The sequence below is a fragment of the Diplotaxodon limnothrissa genome, linkage group LG10 (assembly GCF_057381915.1).
Source record: "Diplotaxodon limnothrissa isolate DT_005_m linkage group LG10, D_limnothrissa_male_GT1.1, whole genome shotgun sequence".
NCBI lineage: Eukaryota > Metazoa > Chordata > Actinopteri > Cichliformes > Cichlidae > Diplotaxodon > Diplotaxodon limnothrissa.
The window spans coordinates 34110948-34130220 of record NC_140605.1 but is presented as its reverse complement, the minus strand read 5'-3'; the positions used below and the strand labels follow the sequence as shown (position 1 = coordinate 34130220).

The 19273-nt window shown below is 38.8% G+C and overlaps 1 protein-coding gene across 1 annotated transcript in view; it reads left to right on the top strand.

Moving 5' to 3' along the window:
- LOC146624769 (uncharacterized) overlaps nucleotides 1-19273 on the top strand; it is a 49529-nt gene continuing 30256 nt past the window's right edge. Inside the window, exon 1 of the mRNA XM_085364735.1 lies at nucleotides 1-199. Coding sequence (XP_085220861.1) covers nucleotides 179-199 — 21 coding nt within the window. The 5' untranslated portion in view covers nucleotides 1-178. The remainder of the gene's footprint in view (nucleotides 200-19273) is intronic.

Here is a 19273-nt window from a genome sequence, read left to right as displayed (position 1 = left end):
CTCTGTGGCAAACTTTGGCCACACCTAGATCCTGTCCAAAAAAAAAAAAAAAAAAAAAGCTTTATTATTTTTATTTTTATTTTTTTTACTCTTCCTCTGGTGCGTTTGTTTGTGTGTCGGCGAGTCCCGGCGGCGTAACCGGAGAAGGGCCTCACAGAGAGGGGAATGCAGGACTGCAATGGAGCACAATGCAATACAGGTAAAGCCGATGTAATTTCCAAATAAAGCCGTTTATGTCGCTGGTGGCCGGCCGTTTTTTGACCTGTTGACGTGGAGAATATTTTAAGCTAGCGTCGGCGCGGATTGAAGCCTGAATTCTGGGTTTTATTTCATTTACTTTGGCCATGTCGTATTGAGTGTTTTCTCATATCAGCCAAACCCAGGCACGGAGAGTTGCTCTGACTGCAATTACAACTTTATTCAGCCAGGCTCAACTTTTTTCTGGCTCCTAATAAATCGGTGATATTTGTATTTTTCGTGGGGGGAAACAATGGGCTGTGACACCGAGCTGTCGCCTCGTTTCCTATCCTACCCAGCCGTTAAATTCCAGTTTAATATTTCTGATATTTTCTCCGTGTTAATGATTAATTTCTTTGTGTGTCGTGTCGACAGTTTCTTCCTCCGGCTACCAACCCCCACCCACACTAACAAGAAGCACATTAGCTCAAAATAAAATTAAATTCTTGCCCTGAAAATATCAGGAAACTTTTACCCTCCTGTTTTTTTCCAGCCCCAAAGAAAAAGCAGCCGAGCTGCCATCGACATGTTCTCCATTTTTATGAGAATTAATTCCCAGCCCGACGTGATATTAGAGATTAGAAATATTTTCAGGACTAGGTGGAGCAGTGTTGCTTTTAATAGGAAGCATATTGATATTATGATCAAATCCTCCCGACATTTTGTCTCCGCTGTAATTGGCACAGTTTTAAGGAGGAATCTTATTATTGTGTGTTTGCGTGAAGGGGAACTGAAATGTGGAGTTGTTGTTTTTTTTTGGTCAAGGCTATTTCAAGTGCAAAAAAAAAATCAAAATCAAATAAAAATCGAGCGAGCAGGAAACACGCCAGAGGACACACAGCGAGGGCAGCGTGGGCTTTATAAGAAATAAAAGTCATTTATTTGGACTGAAATGCTCCATGTGTGGCGCTGCGTGGATGTAGAGATATTTAATATTCCAGTGCTGCTTGTATATTTTTACAATGTCTCTGTTTAAATATTAATTTATTGCAACACTGAGAGTTTTTCCTTCAGTGCTGAACTTGTGAGCTTTTGAATAACAGGATATACCCAAGGTCAATACTGCTCGCTTTATTTAGTTTATTTATTTATTTATGTGCAAAGCAGGAGACGTTTTTTAATTTCTCTTCCTTCCTGGGTTGAAAACAGTGTTAGAAAAAAAATCTCACTGCATTATTGTCAGAAATATCACGAGAACTGACGCAGGCATGGTGCAGATTAAGGGTTTCCATCTTAAATTCCTGTGTGTGTGTGTGTGTGTGTGTGTGTGTGTGTGTGTGTGCGTGCGTTTTAGACAGAGGGCTGCCTCTCACAGCTCAGATTATATTATGTGCCTCTTATTTCCCTGCCTGTGGTAGGCTGGAGCACTGCTTCAGCCCTCCCCCAGGGCCACGGGGAAAAAAGGAAAAAGATACTGGTAGACTGGGCTACACTGGATAATGGCATGTTTATGACACAGAAAGCTCACTTCATGCTGGCATTTATCATATATTCTCACTGTAATTAACTTAAATACATGTATGCAACTAATTCAGGGGCTGAAACTGGTTCTGCAGGACTAAATACTGACTTAGTTTGAGTCCTTTTCCTGCTTGTAATTAGAGTCGGGGGACACATTGATACGAAAATGAGTCAGAAACTAATTTAAAGGTGATTTTTGTGTTTGTTGGTGTAAATGAGCTCTCCCACTCAAATGCCTGCATGTCGGTGATTGATTGGTTAGACAATGAACCCATAAAACATGCCTATGAACTAGTTTGTCTGTTACAGCTCTTTGTGTTCCCATTACTCCAAATTCCTTCAGAAAGTTTGTTGTGCGTCTTTTCCTGCCTCCATGCTTACAAAGATCTTCCCTTCATGGTTAATGAGTATTCAGCTGAGTTTACACATTAATAAAAATGAATCTGAAACAAATTTCAAGGTGATGTTTATGTTTGAACTTTGTCAGACGAGTGTCTGACTGAAGATCACTGATCGGTTGGTTATTGATCACACACCTGCAGACATTTTTGTGTTACGTTGTTGTGTTTCTTGATTGTGTTTGATCAGATATGAGCAGCATAAATGTTTACAGATGATCTTATTGGAGGAAATTATTCGCCTCCGCTGTCGATATCGATTGATCTTCAGTTTGTTAAATGTGAGCTGAACAGTGAACGTAGCTTTGCTTGCAAAGATTGTAAATTAATAGATTTGTAGAAAAATACTCAGAAACCAGTTTAAAGGTGATTTTTCTGCTAGTTTCTTTTGTTAAATGTGACCCAAAAAAGTCGATTTTTCTGTTCCCAACTAGGGCTGCCACAAACGATTATTTTGATAGTCGACTAGTCACCAATCATTTTTGCTTTTTAGTGGACTAATCAGATCATCATCCATCTGCTCTTATATAACTATCATTAGCTTACAGCTTTAAGTGTTTCAGGTGCTAACTAAAAATAAAGACAAGATGATAGTTTATTAAATTTTAATGAAATTTGCAGATTGTTTCGGTGAAGTTTAATAAACTCCTTGCTATCTAAAATATAACAGGACACCGGAGTAAATTCTCGAGCATCTCACACTTCTGATAATCAGCTGTCTGCTTGATGTTTATTCAGCTGTGTAAAAACTATAACTTTAATCTCAGCCAAACCGATTTACTCAGGAACAAATAAAATACTGAAAAAGCCAAACAATAAAATTTTTAAGTTATCTAAGTGACTCATATATCATGTTTAACCTGAGTAGCGAAAGACGGCGGTGGGTTTGAAAACGATTTGCCGGGAGTCCGCTGGGCTCTAGTGAGCCTAGCCCCCGGCTAGCTATCGAGCTAGTGGGTAACAGACGTCTCCGAAAACGTCGGAGCGCTTTTGAAAATATGTGGTGTCCTGATAAACTGAGCAGATATTTGAGGTTTACACAGCTACATTCTCACCTGAAAATATGTTAAACGTTTATTTTGTGACCCAGAAAGAATAATAAGAGTAATATTAAAACTAACTAGCTGCCGCCATTGTTGGAAACTGAGCTGGGCTGCGCTATGAATTCTGGGACACAGCTTCTTCTTCTTCTTCTTCTTCTTCGGGGTTTAACGGCAGCTGGCATCCTTGTACATGCAGTGCTGCCATCTTCTGTTTCAGTCCGTTATTACACTCTTAAATCCTGCTACTTATTCCTGCGTCTTTTGTGATCTTACAAAGCTTCAAACGACGCGTCGACTATTAAATCAGTCGTCGATGTTTTTGATAGTCGACGTAATCGTGGCAGCCCTATTCCCAAGTGTAAAAACAATGATCTCATTGATAAAAGAAGTCGTTTATATTTCTGTGCTGTGTTCACTTTACTCAGATTTCCAATCTAAAGTTATCATTTCATGGATTCATTGATTAGGAGAGCCTCAAACATTTTGATGAACAATTAGTCAGAACTTAACCAACCCAGCGTTGAACTTGTGAGTAAATAGAATTTCTTTATGTATTTAAACGTATATAAAAGTCAAGACATCTGAGATGAATTGATTTAGATCCTGGAAGGAAATGAACGAGCGCTGATACCGATTTGTCTGCGTGGGGCAGCTGTGTGTTAAACGTGAGCTGAAGAGAAAAGCTGTTACTTTGTTGGGTTTTTGCTTTTTCTGCCATTTAAATCTTTTAAACTAAATTGCTCAGTGAGTCATTTGGTTCGTAGATTAGCAGCTGAACACGAATCAAACAAATGTGATGGTGATCTTTAAGGTCAAAATGTACGTTTCTTTCTTATGTGTTTGAGTAATAACCTGAGTAATAAGTACATAGATGACAAAAATACAACTTACTATCTCTACTTGGACACATTTTAATAACTAAAATGATGATCCAACATTAAACTAAGTGTTGTGTTGGTCCTCAGATGATAAATCAGAAGCACAGCAGGGTACGGTTACGTGTTTACTTAAAAATGACTTTTATTTCTCAAAATATCTGAATATAGGCTCCTGAATGATTACTGGTGTGTTATATTTATAATATAGCAAATATCGTGGTTTAAATATCTGCAGCTGCGTTGCTAACAGTGAGTGGATTTATGGTTAGTAGATTATCAGAAAATGATTTGGTCATTTTTAAGGTTAAACTTTGTGGACGTGGAGCTGAAAAGTAAATTTTCTCAATAAAAATGAGATTTGTGCTTAAATTTCCAGTTTGTATGAATGACTCACATCACAATTTAAGCAAGAAAATCCTCTTATTTCCAGCTTAATTAAATTTATGGTGCTTTGAGTTCTCCTATTCAGTCTCCACAAAGCACCACTGATTCACTAAAATACAAATTTTGATGACCAACAAATCAAAAGTTTGTTTTTCAGCTCGTCGGGTTTGAACGGAACATTTCTGGTTTTCCTGCTCGCACGTGTAGAGACTCCCGAGACGTCTCAGATCATTTGATTTGGGTCACAAATAATCAGCAGAGTTGAGTTTTGCCCGTGTATGGTTTTAAAGTTTCTCCTCCTGTGTCAGCGTGAGATGATTTGTGGTTATGTCTTAGCTTGCTGTACTTTTGTTTTTTCCTGCCCATACCTGCACATATCTACAACTCCAGGGATTAACGCAGTAGTCGTAGGATTAGTTGCTGGGCTTGTTTTTCTGTAGCTTGAACTAAATTTCTTACTTCCTTTATTTTTTCCTTTGTGTATTAAGAAAATAAAGTTTCATGGATGAATGGAGCAGGGTATGGACAGAAGATAACCCAGTCCTGTTTCTCATTATTGTCTAACTGCTCACCAAGAATCATCCACATTTTCGTTTCTGGCTTGTTGAAATTTGAGCTCAGTGGTATTTGTTCTTGTTTTTTACAGCTCTTATATCCACAGACATCTACACCCTCAGGGTTAATTGATTAGTCGACAACAGAGGAGTGAAAAAGTAGCAGTTTTAACGACTCATTTACAATCACTAAGCAAAAATATAATCCCAGCTCTCTGAGTGTTAGCTGAGCAGTCGTTTTGATCCTGTTATCTTTGTTTTCCTGCTCGTTTGGCTGTAAAAGGTTCGATCTCTACAAATAATCTGCTTAATCGATTTACCAAACAAGCTGATAACAATATTTCGTCAATACATCAGCGTTTGTTCATGGAAAAAATCCCAATTTTTTATTTTCATCTTGTGGTTTGTTGTTTTTCTCTGCTTGAATATTTCTGCTGCATTTTCTTATTGATCTGCCAACAATATTGATGATTCATTGATTTGTTGGACGACTATAAGTTAATTTTTCATTTCCTGACTAAACACATTTACAATTTTTCAGCTGAGCTTCTTAGCTGAAAAATGTGTTTAGTAATATAATTTTTGATAAATTAATTTGATAAATTAATCCAGATTTTATTTTTTTAAATAATAAATACAAAATCAGTTTGGCTCCAGCTCTCAGATGTGAATATTTACTGACATTTGTTCCAGTCTTATTATATATTAAAGGTCATGTCTGAGGTTTAATTAACTGTCACTTTTATTACACTTATATACACGTATATGTATAAAAAAGCTGATTATTGTGTTTGTAAAAGTGCATTGAAACCTTTAACATGCTTTTATTATTCCTGGGAATGATCGTTTCTCTTTTTCCAAACCATATCTCTCATATTTGTGACTGATATGTACGTCTGTAGCACTGAATGCACATCACCCGAGCTGTAACTGTTTATTAGTCCTGTACAGGAAATTTTGAGTCAATTATTAGCCAATAATCCATCAATGACTAACCAAATTATTCACTTAATTTTATGATATTACAGTATTATTTTCTTAATTTTATAAAGCACAGCATACGTTTCTTTATGGTAAAAACCAGAATTGAGGTCAGTATTTCGCAATAACACTAACTGTGGATCTGTGGATTCGATGGGTTGGTTTTTATAAGCCTGTCTTTCATACAGAAGATCCAAAAGATCCATAAACCTTTGTTATAATCCAAGAAAAATAAAAAAAACTAAACTAAAAATGTGATATTGAGGAAACTGATGAGGAAATAAAATAATGGGATGGAAAAAGTCGTCATTTCAGTCGCTGTCAGACGTTCACGATCACGTCCTCCATACTTTTCTGCTCATTCTGGGTATTTGTGTCAGACTTTACAAGACTTCACAGCGTTCTTACCCTCCTTCATTTTTATGTCCTTAATCTGGTTTGTTGTTGTGCTTGAAGAGTTCATGTCTGTGTTTAGCAGTCTGCACAACGTTTGGGAACATTTTGTGGGAACTCGGTCTCTTCCTGCCATCTTGAATATGTCGAATATTAATCTCAATTTTGCATTTTCTTCATCGTCATCTCGTTCTCTCGTCAGATATTGTGCTCTATTAAGAGCTGAAACTCGTGTGTCTAATATTTAGGTTGTTTCAATCGGTGCTTTCACAAAAATCGCAGTAACGATATTATCGTGATATCTAAAAAAAATTTATTTTTTTGCAACATAAATAAAATTGTGAAATGAACATTTTTCACCTGATATCTGAACCTATTAACTGTCAACACGTTTCAATCTGACCGTCAGTATCGCAGAAACCTTTGAGTGGAGACCTACAGATTTACCATACTGACTGTAATGACATGACGAAGTTGTGACGTGTTTGAACAACATGTAAAATGAATAGTAAATTAAAATCATATAAACATATGTTGTGACATTAATGACGAATTATCAGTACATAGAAGATTTAATACCCAACATGTTCCTTGTAACGTGTCGGACACCCAAACCCTTTCTTACCCCCACGTTGTTCCCACCAGGAAGATGAGTCATAAGTTTGGTGCTCAGCTACAAATCTAAACCTGCTTCAACACTTTGATATGAATCTGGTGGTTTTGCATTATAATGCTAATAATTAAATACAATTTTAACTTAACTTAAGAATCTCTTACTTTTTTGACATAATATTGAGCTTTGATTTTGTTTTTCTTTTAGTTATTGACATTTTTTAAAATGTAATTTGAAGTCGGATTGACTCGTCGATATTTAATCTCATAATAGTGTTTTTATCATTACGAATAAACCCAAAACATTCTTACAGTGACCCAATAAATATCATTTAGGATTTTAGATCAAATATGTATGTGGCATGTTTCTAGTTGTATGTTGTTATTACAGGTTAAAAATGCATATTTATAGCAGTCATGAGACTCAGTATTCAGTGCGTAGTGTATTATTATTATACCACTCATTTAATGTAGAGTATTAAGTGAGTGCTTTACAGAAGTGTCTGTTACTGAGATGACGTTGTTGCGGTCCTTAATGAACCTGCTTAAAGCTGAAACTGTTGCATCTTTATTAGGACGGAGAAAATCTGGTTGTTGTTGCTTCTTCTGGGGTGATTTTCATCTAAATGTAATGTTTCCATCTTTGATGAGTATCATTTTATAAACACATCAGTTTTATGGCAGCTTTGAGGCTTGTTAATGTCAATAATGTTCCCACGTCACTCTGACTCATTTAAAATTAAAACTTTACTCTGTTGCTTCTTCACTTGGACGTCAAACCCGTGTTTCTGTGACTGTCTGCATGTCTGACGGTTTATTTTTCCTCTGTAGTGTTTTAATAATTGTCCTCTGGGGCCGCGCTGCTGCTGTAATTGTGCAGTATTTGTCTCCAGTGATCTTACATGTGTTTTATTCTTGTATGTTGCAATGTTTCCACGGTGACGCTGTGTTTTATTTAATCTCCTGCGGTTCTGTAATTTCAGTTCCTATAGCTGAGTTTTTCTGACATTCAGCAGCGGCGACCTTGTGCTGCTGCAGCAGCAGAACACTGTTAATATAAAACTCTGTTTTCGTGAGTCTGCTGAGTTCCACGGTGACGTAGTTAAATGTCATCCGCTGTCTGCTTTTACATTGTGGTGCTGTTAGTGTTGCTACCTGACTCCATGTGTAGCTGATATGTATATTTTCTGCTCTATCTTTCTAAAAATTGATCCTGGGCCAGCTGCAGCTGGTCTGCAGAGCTGCAGCAGCGGGTGGGGGAGGGCTGCTGGTGGTGGTGGGATAAATGGGGGAGGGCGTTCTGGGTGGGGTAGGGTGGGGGTTGTGGATAATCAACAGAAGAGTGGGAATTTGTGAATATTCAGGGTGAAGGAGGAGGTGAAACGTCACAGCGGCTACAGGCCGAACAGGAAGGACTGGTTGAAGTTTGGGAGCAGAGTCTCCTCTGTGCTGATCCTGCTGTGGAAAGAGCAGAAAATGAACTCGATTTTATTTTGTGAATCTTCGATCATGAGTAAATGGAGAGCAGCTGCACGGCCCGCCACACCCTGAGCTTATACACTGAGCTCTCTTTATTTTTATGTGGATAAGAGGCTGGGTGAATGTGACCTCTGCCTGATTTATTTCAATTCACGCAATGTGGAAAAAACTCCAAACCACCCAACTCTCTGCTGTTCCCTTTAATATCAGGACTTCAGTAGTTGGTGGACTCAAAGTTTAGCTCTACAACAGAAACTTGGTCCCAAATATTTAAAGATTATTTTTTTAAAATGACCAATTTCCTCTTTCTTCTTCTATCTTAAAGTTCGTATCATACTTTACAGGGACTAGTTTGCAAGTTTAAAGAATATATATACACATATGCACACATACACATATATGATGTAATCTGTGTCTTCCTGGTATCTGACTTTTAATATATTAACATAATCCTGCTTTTAAACAAATGTTCAAAGTATATTTAAAGTTAGGTTTTACACTTCTGTTGCCTTTCTCATGCACCTCATACTGTTTTTAACACTGAAGTGAATTCGATTGATCAGTTTTCTCCCTTTTCCTGTCTGTATAATGTTAAAAACAAACACGTATGGCTGTCACAAGTCACTAGTATTAATAAGTAAGTCCCAAATAATTGTGTTAAAGAGTTTGGTGGTGCGTGTGCTTTTTTGTTTTTTTGTTAGTGTTGATTGATCAAACTTTTTAAAGGCCTCTGTAGATGTTTATATAACCCTACAATTCAATTTGCTGTAATGATCAATATTTCAATATTTAGTCAGTGATATTAAGGGAAACTTGGTGCTTTGATGATAATTAATCAGCCTAAAATTTTCCCAAAAGGTTCCATAATACTTATTTAGGAAATTCACCGACTTTTTGATATACTTCGATGTTACTCACTTGATATTCATTAATCCAGTTTATGAGACTCTTGAAGTGTATTTGTGATGATATTTGTCTTAGACATTCTAATCTTCTTCTTATGTTTGTATATAATACTATAAATACAAATTTAGTGAGAGACTCAGCTAAAATGTGAAGTGTATTGTAATACTGTAATTTCCTTCACAGGGTTAACTTAAAAATTACAAGATTAACTGAAAATTCATTAGAAACGTTTCTTTTTTCCCATTGCTTAATTTTTTTATTATGTTTTTGTGGGGTATTAACATATAAAATTAAGTTGATCATCAAGAGAAGCTGTCAGCTGTCATAGGGCGAGAGGCGGGGTCCACCTTGGACAGGTCGCCAGTCTGTCGCAGGGCCAACACACAGGGACAGACAACCATTCGTACTCACATTCACTCGCACATTCACACCTAGTGGCCATTTGGATTATCCAATTAACCTATCCCCACAAGAGAAGTAATTTAACAATGAAAAGACAAGTTAACTATACTCCAGTATTATATTAAATACTGTTAAATATTGATTAAATACAGAAACCTTGATATTAATATTATGCTTACTGGCTAACTGGCCCAATGTTTGCTGTTACTGTAGAAAGTTATTTCTCTCGTTACTCATCTCTAAAGTCAATACTGTTAACCTGGTATCATGGAGCACGTTAGCTCCTGAAGGGATTTTGGCAAAAACACAAAAAGACTACAGCTGCAGCTAGCTCTCAGTTCTGTTATTGGTGATGCTGGTAAACTAGCTGAATATGGTGCTGGTTATTTGGTAAAGTTAGCTGATACAAAGACAATTATAAAATGAAAAGCTAAGTTATTAGATTACCTCTGGGAGCTTACACTAATTTGTTGACTTGAAAAAGCTTAGCTCATAAAAAATAGGTATTAATTAACACTAGCTTGCCTGCTAACATTAGCCAGAAGAAAGCTAGCTCAGGGTTGGATTTTTATCATAAAGACTGAACACTGCCTTTATAAACTGATGATAGTTTTCTCCTGGTGAAAATCATTTTTACTTTTCACCAGATTAGCTTCAGAAAATGAATGTTGGCTAATTTGGCTAATGTTGGCTAACCTTAGCTTCAGTGCTAACGCAGACTTTAGCATCTCTAAAATTAGACCTAGCTTGTGGATCTGAGAAGTGAAGCCAATATGGAAGTTGTTATAATTATTTAATAATATTAATATAAAAAAATACTTTATTTTGTTGTTGTTGTTTTTTTCAAGCTTAAATATTTTAAATGTTTTTTGTTTTTGTTTTTTTAAGTTTATTAATAATTTAACCCTTTAAAACCAGTCAGAGCGGGCATGCTCAATTGTGCCTAACTATTTTTAAATCTCTGTAGAACAATACTTTTTTTTGCATTTGAAACTGGAGGAGTTATACTTACATCTTATGCATTCAGCTTGTCCTCGGTCACGGTTTCCTTCCACACATAGCTTTGCAAAAACTGCATTAAAAAGCACTTGCAGCAACAAAAACATAATATTCCAGAAACACACTTTGCCGATAAGATCAGCTGTTCATAACACTTCCTACTTTGGAATAGACGTCAGCGCGAACTATCGCATGTCCGTCATTACCTGCGCGAAACCGGAAGTGACGTCATTTTCCCGGAAAATGTAGCTTTTTACATTCAGGGACTGCTTTTCTGTTTAGTTTCTGGGATGCTTAGAACTCAAATTGCACTGCTGGAAACTGTTTATTATGATGCATATGCTGGTTTTTTGGGGTTTTTTGTTTTTTTTTGTTGCAAATTTGCATTATAATATTTATTTTCGTTTTTCCTGCAGCATATAAAAATTGGTGTATCTCAAAAATAAAACTATGAAAACATTCAAATTTCCTGTTGTTAGAAACTATTTTGTGCAACTTTTTTGTATTTACAATTTTGAGGGATGAACAAAAACTATTTAAAAATTTTTTGTAGTTTATTGCACTTTTTTGCAAACTATGGACTTAATGCATACATATTATTAAAATTTGGGCTATAACGCTTGCATTGGTGTATAGCAACTAGGGCTGGGCGATATGACCCAAAATTCATATCTCGATATTTTTTAGCTGGATGGCGATATAAGATATATATCTCGATTTTTTTTTTTAAAGCCATAAGTTAAGAACAAAAAGAGAGTTCTTAGTCACACTGTGTCCCAGATGTCACACGGGCACTTTTATTTATATACAGCGTAGATGTACATGAAGAAATTACTCAAAAATAAATTATCAGCATTTATTAAATAATCATGGTCCATAAATAAAAGAAAACAATGTTGTTTTTGTGCATAACAAAAAGCTCACAATTGTGCAGTCAAAATGTAAACTAATAGACGCTGAGCATAATAACAAAGAGACAGATTTCACAGCTGCACCACGTCTCTGAACAGGTGCCGTTTATGGTCCTTATACACACACAGTACGGTAATATTACGTTGAAGCACAGTACGTATCACTCCGCGAGGCTCCTCCTCGGTAGCCGTAATCCTCCAACAATCCATCAAGCGGTGCAGCTCCGTAGCTTAGCAAAGTCATATTAAAACATTTTTTGACAGATTGCTGAGCGCTGTGTACCACATAAAATCGGTTCGCGGTCAGTAAGCACAACCAGAATTCATACATAAGGCGCACTGTCGATTTTTGAGAAAATGAAAGGATTTTAGGCCGTGCAGCCCCTCCTGGCTGCATGTCGTTAGCGCGGTTAGCACGGTTAGCTCGCTAACACGTTGACGCCGTCCAGCCCCACGCACGGTAACTCGCTAACGGAGATTTTCCGCTTTCATCTTGTCATTGCCTGCAGGTGAAGTTATGGGGGAGGCGGAGTTGTGTTCAGTGAAGGAGAGGCGAGGCCGAGTAACGTTGCGTAGAGACAAAAGTGGACGAAAGAGAGGCAAACCTGCGGCTCCACAAGTATAATTATAACGTAACATAGACTATATCGATATAAACGATATTGTCACATCTTATATCTCGTATGAAAATATATCGATATTTTTAAAAAACTCGATATATCGCCCAGCCCTAATAGCAACTTGAAATGCTCCGAAAAAATTACACTACAGCATGCAAAAATATAAAGATAAGCTCTGGCGGACTTGGTTCTGTGGTAGGTCTTAAAAGGTTAATTATTGAAAATGGAATCGGAGAATTTGAAGCTTTCATGAACCAGCACGTGTCCACACCCACGTAGCCAAAAATAGCTGAAAGTGTGTTAAATCAATATTGTAGTGGCGGCTTTTATAGAGTCAACTCTGGATTCCTACACTGATGTTTTACTTTTTGTAGTTTTCTGAACCCTCAGTTATAATTGACGCAATGTTGAAATCCCAACAGGCTTTCAACTGAAACATTACATTAGCTGAACTTCAGATAATGGCAGTTATATAAAAATGTCTAATAGTGACCACAAATCTATAAAATGTATCAATGTATGCCCATAATTTCTGAAAATATACATAAAATTCTATATAACTGGTTTCTAAGAATAATAATGTGAAATAATTGAATGCTTACCCAGAGGAGGTCCATGTGGTGCCGTAATGACGACTAATGCAAACTCATCTGCCCGTCAACTATAAATCAGTTACTGGTATCACCTGGTCGGCTATAAATGGACGATCAGGGCAGCTGTGACTCATTGTTATTCCAGTGTCACTGTCTGTTGATCCAACAGTTATTTAGCACAGATTCCAGCCATAATGATGAAAAGTAAACATTGTGCACAGACGCACACACATAGATCTATAGCTGTGGGTCAGTCACATAATTGTTGCAGCTGTAACGTGAGTATTTTGGGGCTTTAAACAGGAAGCTCATATGAAATCATTTTAATACAGGATGCTGACAGTTTGTTGTTGAAAACAACTGCAGATTATTTATTATCTGAAGCATCCACAGCCTTGTTTCTGTCAGGGAGAAATGTTTGCTGAATATTTCAGGTCGTTTGCAGCTTTCATGCTGCAGCTGTGGGGAGTATATTAGGTTTCATTCAAAGCTGTTGTAGATATTCGTTTTTTTCTGGCCTGTAGCTCTGAGCGGGGATCACAGAGCGGTGGAGGCTGGATGATGGATTCAGTATCAGCAAACAGCAGCATTTGTTTTCTTTTTTTGGTTTTTTACAGCTGCAGTATTTTCCACGCAGTGCTGTAAAATCTAGATCAGCATGTCTGCTGCGTTCTACATAAAACAGCATGCGTGCATTTTCCTTTCATTTTATCATCCTGCTGTTTTTAAAGATTTACGTCTTCGGGAACCAGCAGCGCCAAGAGGCACACAAACAGAAAGTGTTGCGAAACACACACGTTATTGGATCTGGTCTTTTTTGGTGACGGCCACAGCAATATATAAGTAATCTTTGAATACACTCATGCTTTCATGGAAACTCCTGTGTGATCTTTTTCATGATGATTTTTTTAAAACAACATCTGAGGAGAAATGTGTTCAAACTAGAGCTGAAATAAATCTCCCAAACTGAGAATCCAAAGCAGCTACGCCTCTAATAAATCACAATATATGCAGGAAATGGACGTTCATACCAAGTTAGCGGGGCCGTTTAAGCAGATATTCTCACATAAGTAGTGCTTGTCCCTGTTCTGTGATATTAAGCTGCTCACATTTATACTTACAATTATCATTGTGAGTGTTTCAGTGGATGATGGCTAAAGGAGCAGGTGCTAACTGGGCCTAAAACGAGCTAACAGAAGCTGCTGAGCGCTAACGAGGCGCTGCCTAATTTAGAAGTAGAAGACTCGGGTTAGGCAGGAATGCAGCCTTTAAACAAACAGTCAGCATTCAAAATGGAGAAAATGTTTCACCGTGTGCATCGTCATCTTCTGCACATCAAAATACTTGTTTGTCATGTATCTGCTGTTTGTTCTGCGACATGTTACATGCTGCTGACTTTCACCTGAAAGTCCAGCTGCAGCCATCAAGCAATCTAAAATCTCCGTCTGCAGTGGTGATGCAGGTTATTTAAAATCGAATAATTAGAGACGTCTCGGTCTCGCCTGTCTTTATCCAGTGTGTTTCAGACATGATGGATTTGTTGTTTGGGACCAGATGTAGTGCAGTGCCGCGTTTAAGGACATGTAACACACACAGGCACATTTCTGAGTCATTCATTGACACTGATGCGTTCCCAATGCCTCTTAAACATCAGGTTTGACCCCCCGCTGCATAAATGTAGCCCTAAAATCAGCTGCCAGCTCTTTAAAATTCCTTTAAAAAACAACACTTTGGTCTAATGCTTAAAGATGGAAATATGTTAATTTACTTTGTGTTTGGTTTTCTGCGACATGTGACCTGAATCATTCGCTCAATTAAGGAATCCATTCTACATCGTGCTAATCCCACTTCCTACTTCCTGTCACAGCGCTCATGAGTGAGGCCTCAGTAAACAGCAGTGAAAGGAGCTCAGCAGTTAAAATAATAATGATAACCGCTCACTTCTACACAAAAAGTGCAGTTTAAAGAAGCACTCGCATCCTTTTTCTCACCGTGAAGCTTTTTGCCCATCAAACACTAGCCGTCTGCTAACGCGTGCTGATTGGTCGGTTAAGGATTTACCACAGCACACCCTCGCTCGATGATAAATAGGTTTTGCTATGCCTATAACATCTAACAGAAGCATCCAGGTGTGTGGACGAGGCAGATTTGGGATGGTTGAAGGTCACAGAGGTTCTCCGCTTCTGCTCGCTTCACGCGTTAAACCAAAATGGCGGCTGCAGTAAAGCGGGTTAAGGTGCTGTGATGTCGCTAATGCGAGCTAAAAACAATAAAGATTTTCATTTAAACTTCAAACAGTTTCTATCAAAAACACAGAAAAACAGATAAAGTGTTGAAAACAGGTTTATTTTGATGTGTTTAGGGGACATCTGTAAATTGCAGCTTCACTCTGTTGGACAAAGAAAAGTTTACACCAACTATTCTTTTCTACATTGTGACCTGTAACAGAATAAAATATTTATTTTTAGAATGGATTCATTAAACATCTGACATATCAACACTATGCATCTGTTATAGGCTCGTGTCAAGCATTTAGATTTGTTTGACAGTTTTTATAACGATGACTTTGTCAGTGGAGAAAGTAATAGTTTGTATATAGTATACGTAGTTGTGGTTACATCAGAAGCCCACTTCTGCAAAACGTCTCTGTGATCTTAATAAAAATAACGTGACCTGAAGCTAAAACCTGAACTGAAACTTTGATCAGAAGCGTGTGAGCCGGAGTTTCCTTTGTCCAATGCGCTAACACGTCTTTGAATGAGGCACTCTGAAGCAACTTTAAGCCAAAAAGCCGATTGGAAACATGTTTTTTCATATGAATATTTATGTTCTGAATTGAGTCGAGGTTGTTGGTGCACGTTTCCTTTTCCTGTGGGTTTATCGTGTGGAATAATCACACAGTCTGCTGACTGAAGCTGTGGCCCAGGATCCAAAATGGCAGCGCAGGGCCCTCCTGACGGGCACAGATCCGGTGGAGTTGCCTCCTTCGGTTTCCGAGGCGTGTTTGGGTTTTGTCGTTTCAGCTCTGGGTCTCTCACACAAAAACAAAAACGGTGAAATCAAAGCTGTGGGATTCTTCGCCCGGCGGCGGGGACAGTGTTGGCTTTCAGATGCATGAACGTGCTCCAGGTGTGCTCGATTTATTGTTCCCGTCGTGTAAACACCCACGAACAGTGAGGGGTCGGCTAAGTGGGCGGTAAGACGTATATTAAATGCTTATTAACAGCTTATTAATGTACATTAAGCGGATAATGGTGCGATTCTTTACTGTACTGTAACAGAAGGTGGTTTCTGCTTCATTTAGATCACGTTATGTATATTTAATGACATTAAAGATTCAGTGAGACATGGAAGGTTGGCAAGAGAAATGAGGAGACGTGGTCATGATGTCCTGGAGAAAATCTCTCGTACTAATCAGAGACTTCATGTGCAGGGAGTTTTCAGCTTTCTTTGCCTAAATTAGAAACATCCTGTCTCAGACAGGAAACATAGTCGTGCATTTGTTATTTCCAGGCCGGACTATTGTAATTCCTTATCAGACGGCTCTAAAAACTTCCAGCTCATCCAGGATGAATTGTGCCAGGACTGCAGGCGTGGCGTTCTCGGGTTTTCCATCTGTCTGTTTAGACGTTAACAATGGTGGATGTTCACATTAAACATGGTTATAGTTTCAGATAATGAGGTCAGCGTGTGAACGTTTAATTCCCGTGAGCCAAACACTCGGCTCCGAACTGTGTGATTTTTACAGAGATGAGGGGATTTCCCAAAGGTGTTCATCTCCGGCTGTTGTACGCGGTGAACTCCGCCTCTCGCCACGTGATGGTTTAGATTAGCTCCACCCCTCCCACCACCCTGAAAGAGTTTAAAGGTGCAATAGGTAATTTTTTAGGTTATTTAATAGATAAAAAATAAATATTTAACTCATAAATCATGTAGTTGCATGTAATACATGTTTGAACAAACTGATGCATTGTCATAAACTTAAAGCGGGTTTGTGGATTGTGGAAGCCGCCATGTTGTCCCACCATATTTGAACACAGCGGCTGTGAAGAGCATCTCTTTCCTGACTAGCTCGGTCTGAGTGGAGACAGAGGCTAACAGCAGCTAACTGCTGCAGAAATGGCAGCGCTTACCAACAGTTCAGCCTGTCCTCAAAAACTCAGCGACGCGTCATCAGAAATGAGTTTGTCTGAATCACGTGACTCCTGTCAGACTGACGGTGTTGGCCGGGCGCTTCTCACCCAGCATTGTCAGCTGAGGTAAACGTTCAAACGTTACCCACTGAAACTTAAGAAGTGTCTGGACTTCCTGTGTCACGGGGGAGTCCACAATCTGCTGTAAATTTCATGGTTTAAACAGTTTTTATATCATATACGGGCCGGTGGTACCAGGGTCCGGCAGCCTCGCCTCCGTCAGTGCGCCCCAGGGCGGCTGTGGCTACAACGTAGCTGCCATCACCAGTGTGTGGATATGTGTGTGACTGGATGTGTAAAGCCCTTTGAGGTCCTTAGGGACTAGTAAAGCGCTATTCAAATACAGGCCGTTTCCCATATAAATATCATATAACTGATAATGTGGCTGAACTGGGAAAAGTCTGCACTTCTGTCCTTTCACCAGTGCTAACGCCTGCTGATTGGTCAGGTAAAGATTTACATTGGTGAGCGGCGCTTCTTTACAAAGGATGACTGTGTGTGCAGTTAAAGCCCAACAGAAAGTTCAGTGTGCTGGTTTTGTTGGTTGAAGGTAACTGAAATCCTCCACAGCTGCTGGCTTCCTGCCCCAAATCAAAATGGCGGTTGCTGTGACATCCTGTATATTCCAAGGACACTTGCCTAAAATCTAGAATATATTTATTTATTTAACTTGATCTATTTTCTCAGACACTTAAACCACAAAGATTTGCAGAATAAAAAAGTTTATCACAGAATTGACTTTGATGTTCTACAGCTGAGATCCTGACACGACCGAATGAGGGGTTTCCTGTCTCTGTGACATCACACAGAGCTAAAAAATGCTAGAAACTCAGCCCTTCTTTCTGTTTTCAAAGTTTTCAAAACAGGAAGTGCAGAGATTAGGTGTATTAAGTATTTAGAAGTTCTCTGGCCCCGCCCCCTCCTTTTTTACGAGGGGGAGCCAGTAAGATTTGACCCGAACACAACAGGAAAGTTAAAAGAGAAGCAGAAGCTTAAGTGGCTTCTTTCAGGACAGTACAATAAGACAAAGGAGGATTATTTCAAACTGGCTCATGCAAAGCCTCTCGTGTTAGAGCAGATCAACTTTAACATGTCTACAGGTGATGATGTCAGAAACTCGTCGTAATGAAAGTTGTTGAGCTCAGAGTTTTTATTTTGGCTCCAGTCAGATTCACACCTTTGAGCATGACTTGGTCACATGGCTGCAGCCGCTCGCAGGAACCGTTTGGAGTAACGCAGCAGGCTCCGCATTACAGAGGCTGAATGATTAACTACAGCAGATGAGTTTATGGTGGCTTTCTCCTAAACGTGTGTCCTTCGTGCTGCCGCAGGTGAAAGAGAGAGTAAACCCGCAGGAAAACGCTGCTCCAGCCGCTGTTTGTGTGTTTTTAATGTGTCAGCGAGTTTCTGGCATTTTAAATCAAACTTTGAACGTTTCCGTCACTCAGAGGTGTTTAAGGTGTTGACAGTGTCGTCTCTGAGTGGCGTTTCCACGCGGGAAAAGATGGCACGGCTCCATCATCAGTGTCGATGTCAGAGGTGTGCAGAGTTTATGGCTCAAACAAACCCTTGAAAATGTGGGGAGGACTCTGAGCTCTGTGTAGGCATTTCCTTTGACTCCATCACTGAGGTATCGGGCAAGTCTAATATTAGGTCTGTGAATCGTTGCAGCATTTATTGACTTCAAAGAGCCTTGATGTGTTTATGGGTCTGAAGTTATTTTAAAAAAATAGGAATAAGGTCTGAAGATTGTGGTTTTTGGACCGGGAGAGCAGCAGTGTGTCATTCGGGCTGGTTTGTAGCCTCAGTGATCGTTTGACCCAGTTTAACCTGCAGGACCACCAGAGACAGCTGCACAGTAGGAAGATGAGCCTGGTTTCTAACCACACGGTCATATGAGCCTTTAGATTTTACCCAGAATGCACTTGAACAGCTCAAACATCCAGGACACCAAAGCTTATTTCAGACGGACATTAAACTGCTTCCTCCGACAGATCCTGTGATGCTGACGCTCAGAGCAGATTTTACCTTTAGATTGTGTAAATGTGATTTTAAGCTCTGAAATTTCAGTGGTTAACGTCTAACACTTCAACGTCCCGTAACTCTGAAAACTTTTATTGTGCAAAGGTAGAAATTCATGAAATACAGTGACGTTAATGTCCAGGGATAAAATCAGCTGATTCTGAGGAGTCAGCTGATTTGATAACGTTTTGGTTTTTATGAAGGAGC